General features: G+C 37.0%; 1 protein-coding gene across 1 annotated transcript; it reads left to right on the top strand.

Annotated features, from left to right (window-relative positions):
• The first annotated feature begins 832 nt into the window (after positions 1 to 832).
• On the top strand, positions 833 to 1,801 carry LOC132583508 (olfactory receptor 2AP1-like). Its single transcript, XM_060255136.1, has one exon. The coding sequence runs from the start codon at positions 833 to 835 to the stop codon at positions 1,799 to 1,801; it is 969 nt and encodes a 322-aa protein (XP_060111119.1).
• Positions 1,802 to 3,562: the final 1,761 nt, after the last annotated feature.

Below are 3,562 nucleotides of genomic sequence, written 5' to 3'. Positions count from 1 at the left end.
AAATAGTAGGAAATCGGGAGGACGCTGCGCAGAGAAGATTGACCTGAGGGCAGAGTAAGGTGAGTGCAAAATCGGCCTGTGAATGCATCATAATAAACCCTTTTAAAACATAGCTTCATTGCATCTAAAATCATAACTTAACACTTTACAATACTGCAGACCCAGCAAGATTTTAGTGGTGCCACTCTCTGACTTCAATCTCCCTTCACTCCCCCATTTTCAAACCTCTGGCTGCAGTCCAAAAGGGGGCAAGACCAGTGCGGGGAATGGAACAGGGTGGGTAAAGCCCCATCTTCTTTTCTTTAGTTCTCATATGCAGATATAAAAGCCAAACCATTTTTTTAATTATCATTTTATCTTAAACAGAATTCTCTTAATCATAACAGTCACAAAAGCTGTTCCAAGCTAACAAAAACAAAACAAACTGGCAACAGCAACTCAGATCCACAATTGTTTTCTCCAGCATTTCATCCCTGGAGATCCATTTTTCTTCTTACATTTATTTTCTGCTTCCCACAGAATTGAAATACATATTCTCACTAAACGTTTCAATATTATATGCAAACTTTTCTCTGCTTCCACAACATCACTATCTCCTCCACAGGATTCCTTCCCATGGCATCAATATTGTCTTTCTAAACATATACAGTCATTTCAAATGTATAGCCCACACTTTCTAATGCCTCCAAAACAAAGCACTCCACACCTCCAATCCTGTCAACAAATCAATAACCACCCAGCATTAATTGTGGAAGAAAGGGTAAAATGATTACTAGGCTTTAAGTCTCAGAGGGCTTATGATTTTCTAATTTCATTTTCAGTGATTCAAAATATGGAGCATATGGAGACAGATAACAAGACAGCAATAACTACATTTATTCTTCTAGGATTTGGGAATGACCCTGAACTTCAGATTCCTCTCTTCCTGGTTTTCCTAATAATCTACAGTGTGACCATGGCTGGAAACATCATCATCATTGTGTTAGTGATTACAGATCATCATCTTCACATCTCCATGTACTTCTTCCTTGGAAACTTTTCCTGTTTGGAGACTTTCTACACGTCAACACTTCTCCCTAGAATGTTGGCCAGTTTCCTGACAGGAGACAGAACCATTTCTGTTGGGGGCTGCTTTTCCCAGTTTTATTTTTTTGGTATGCTCGGAGTTGCTGAATGTTACCTACTGGCATCAATGTCCTATGATCGGTATTTGGCAATATGCAAGCCCCTCCAATATGCTACTCTCATGAACAGAAGACTCTGCTTTCTGTTGTCAGCTGTATCTTGGATCTGTGGGATAACAGTTATGACTTTACTAATGAGTCTGATGTCACAGCTAAAATACTGTGGCCCCCATGAAATTGATCATTTCTTCTGTGACTTCACACCAGTGATTAATCTATCATGCAGTGACAAAACTTTGGTGACACTGGTGAGCCTCATAGTATCTTTCATAAATATTGTTCCTTCTTTTCTTCTGACCCTGCTGTCTTACATTTGTATAATTGTAGCCATCATACAAATCCCATCTTCAGATGGAAGAAAAAAGGCCTTTTCCACTTGCTCTTCCCACCTTGTTGTAGTTTCCATATTCTATGGTTCATTGTTATTTGTATATGTGTTACCACAAAAAGAAGCTCTGAGAGAAGTGGACAAGATCTTTGCAGTCTTCTACACATTCTTAACCCCTCTAATTAATCCCCTTATCTATAGTCTAAGAAACAAAGAGGTAAAAAAAGCTTTAAGGAGAACTGTTAACAAATGCAGAATTTCCAAGTTATTTGTTGGAGATGGAGAGTAATTCTTCATCTTTTGACCTCCACTTCCAGTAGCCCTGGCCTCATGGCCAATAGCCAACATAATTGACACCACTCAGAAGAATACTTTATAGCATCATTACGTCATTACTATTATATGTCATTATAGCGTCATTGCCAAGGTTATGTCCTATATTCTATGCTGTCTAAATCCTATATTTATCATTTAACTTGCTTTTGATTCATGTGATAATTATGATATTCTACTGTTCTGTTTCATGGCTTATAAAAATTAAAATAAATAAATAAGAAAAATCAAACTAGTTTGGAATAAAATCTAGAGTGGAGCAGTTTCTTGAAGGCTCCTGTAATAGCTTCCATCCATTTATATTTGAGTTTTCAGCTTTAGAAGTAAAAGTATAATGGAGTAGAGCAGGGGTGGCCAATGGTAGCTCTCCAGATGTTTTTTGCCTACAACTACCATCAGCTCCAGCCAGCATGGACAATGGCTGGGGCTGATGGGAGTTGTAGGCAAAAAAATCTGGAGTAGAGAAAAAGTGCAAAAGAGAAAGAAAGAAAGAAAGAAAGAAAGAAAGAAAGAAAGAAAGAAAGAAAGAAAGAAAGAAAGAAAGAAAGAAAGAAAGAAAGAAAGAAAGAAAGAAAGAAAGAAAGAAAGAAAGAAAGAAAGGAAAGAAAGAAAATCTAATTTTGTTTTCAAATCCTCTTTATGCTGCTGTTGATTGTCAACATATTGACAGTAGTAGAGATATGTTGTGAGTATTTCAGCTACTTTCCCCCCAATCTTTTTTTTATACTTATCAGATAAGTATTTATTACTGGTTTGGAAACATCAAACACAAGACCCATAAGATTCATAAAATGGTAATTGGGATAGCAAACAAAATAATACCTACTCAAAAAGAAAAAAAAAACTTCTTGACTTTATTTGAAATATTTTGCTTTTGTAATCAGCAAAGAAGCTTGCAAACCTCTAAATACTGATAATAAACAATTGCAAACAAAAGGGAAAATTCTCTTCCTCTGCCATAAAATAAGGATACTTTTTCTGTGTTCATGTATTACTTTGAGAAGTAATTACTTTTATGTTGAAATGTTTTTTTTAAAAAAAAATTCCCAAGAAATTATTCTATACACATGGAGTAGCAAAATGGGGGGAAATAACTCCCAGCCTAGGACACTCTCTGGTTGCAAAGACAGTACAGAGGCAGGGCAAGAGCCCTTCCTCCCACCAAGTCAGGTCAGTCAGGCTCTCCCTTATTTTTAAATAGACAGTTCCTTGTAACAGCTGGTTAGATAGGGGGCAGAGCAGACAGAAATAGCTCTGCCCATTTTCATTATTCTATTTGTGCTTATAGATCAACAGTCATAAGCAAAACAGAGAAAAAATAGGATACAGTAATATGAAAGCAAATATGGGGAAACACAATATGGGGAAGCATCAATGTCTTATGATCAGTATTTGGCAATATGCAAGCCCCTCCAGAATTTTGAGTAGAAGATTAAGAGGTAATACTGTTAAATGTCATAGACAAAATTTTGCTACTGCTAGAGTCATATTCTTGTCAGTGTCAGCCAATAGTTTAGCTACAATCTCCTGCTTTGCAGTGGGACTCCATTTTTGGATGCAAATTATGATGCAGGCAGTATTGTATTTGTTGCAATCAATGAAAAAGTGCCTATTGATATCTGAATTCCTGGATTTGCAGTCACACAGCTGCTCTGGGCATGGGATGGTTCTCGCATGTGCAAGGCACACATGGTGCGATGATATCATCTGGAAGTGA

The sequence above is a fragment of the Heteronotia binoei genome, chromosome 15, assembly GCF_032191835.1.
Source record: "Heteronotia binoei isolate CCM8104 ecotype False Entrance Well chromosome 15, APGP_CSIRO_Hbin_v1, whole genome shotgun sequence".
NCBI classification, from domain to species: domain Eukaryota; kingdom Metazoa; phylum Chordata; class Lepidosauria; order Squamata; family Gekkonidae; genus Heteronotia; species Heteronotia binoei.
Note: the sequence above shows the minus strand (reverse complement) of the source record. Positions and strands in the feature narration are given on the sequence as shown.

What these genes read in the sequence shown, in the direction of transcription:
- LOC132583508 (XM_060255136.1), top strand. Translation starts at nt 833, where the DNA reads ATGGAGCATATGGAGACAGATAACAAGACAGCAATAACTACATTTATT.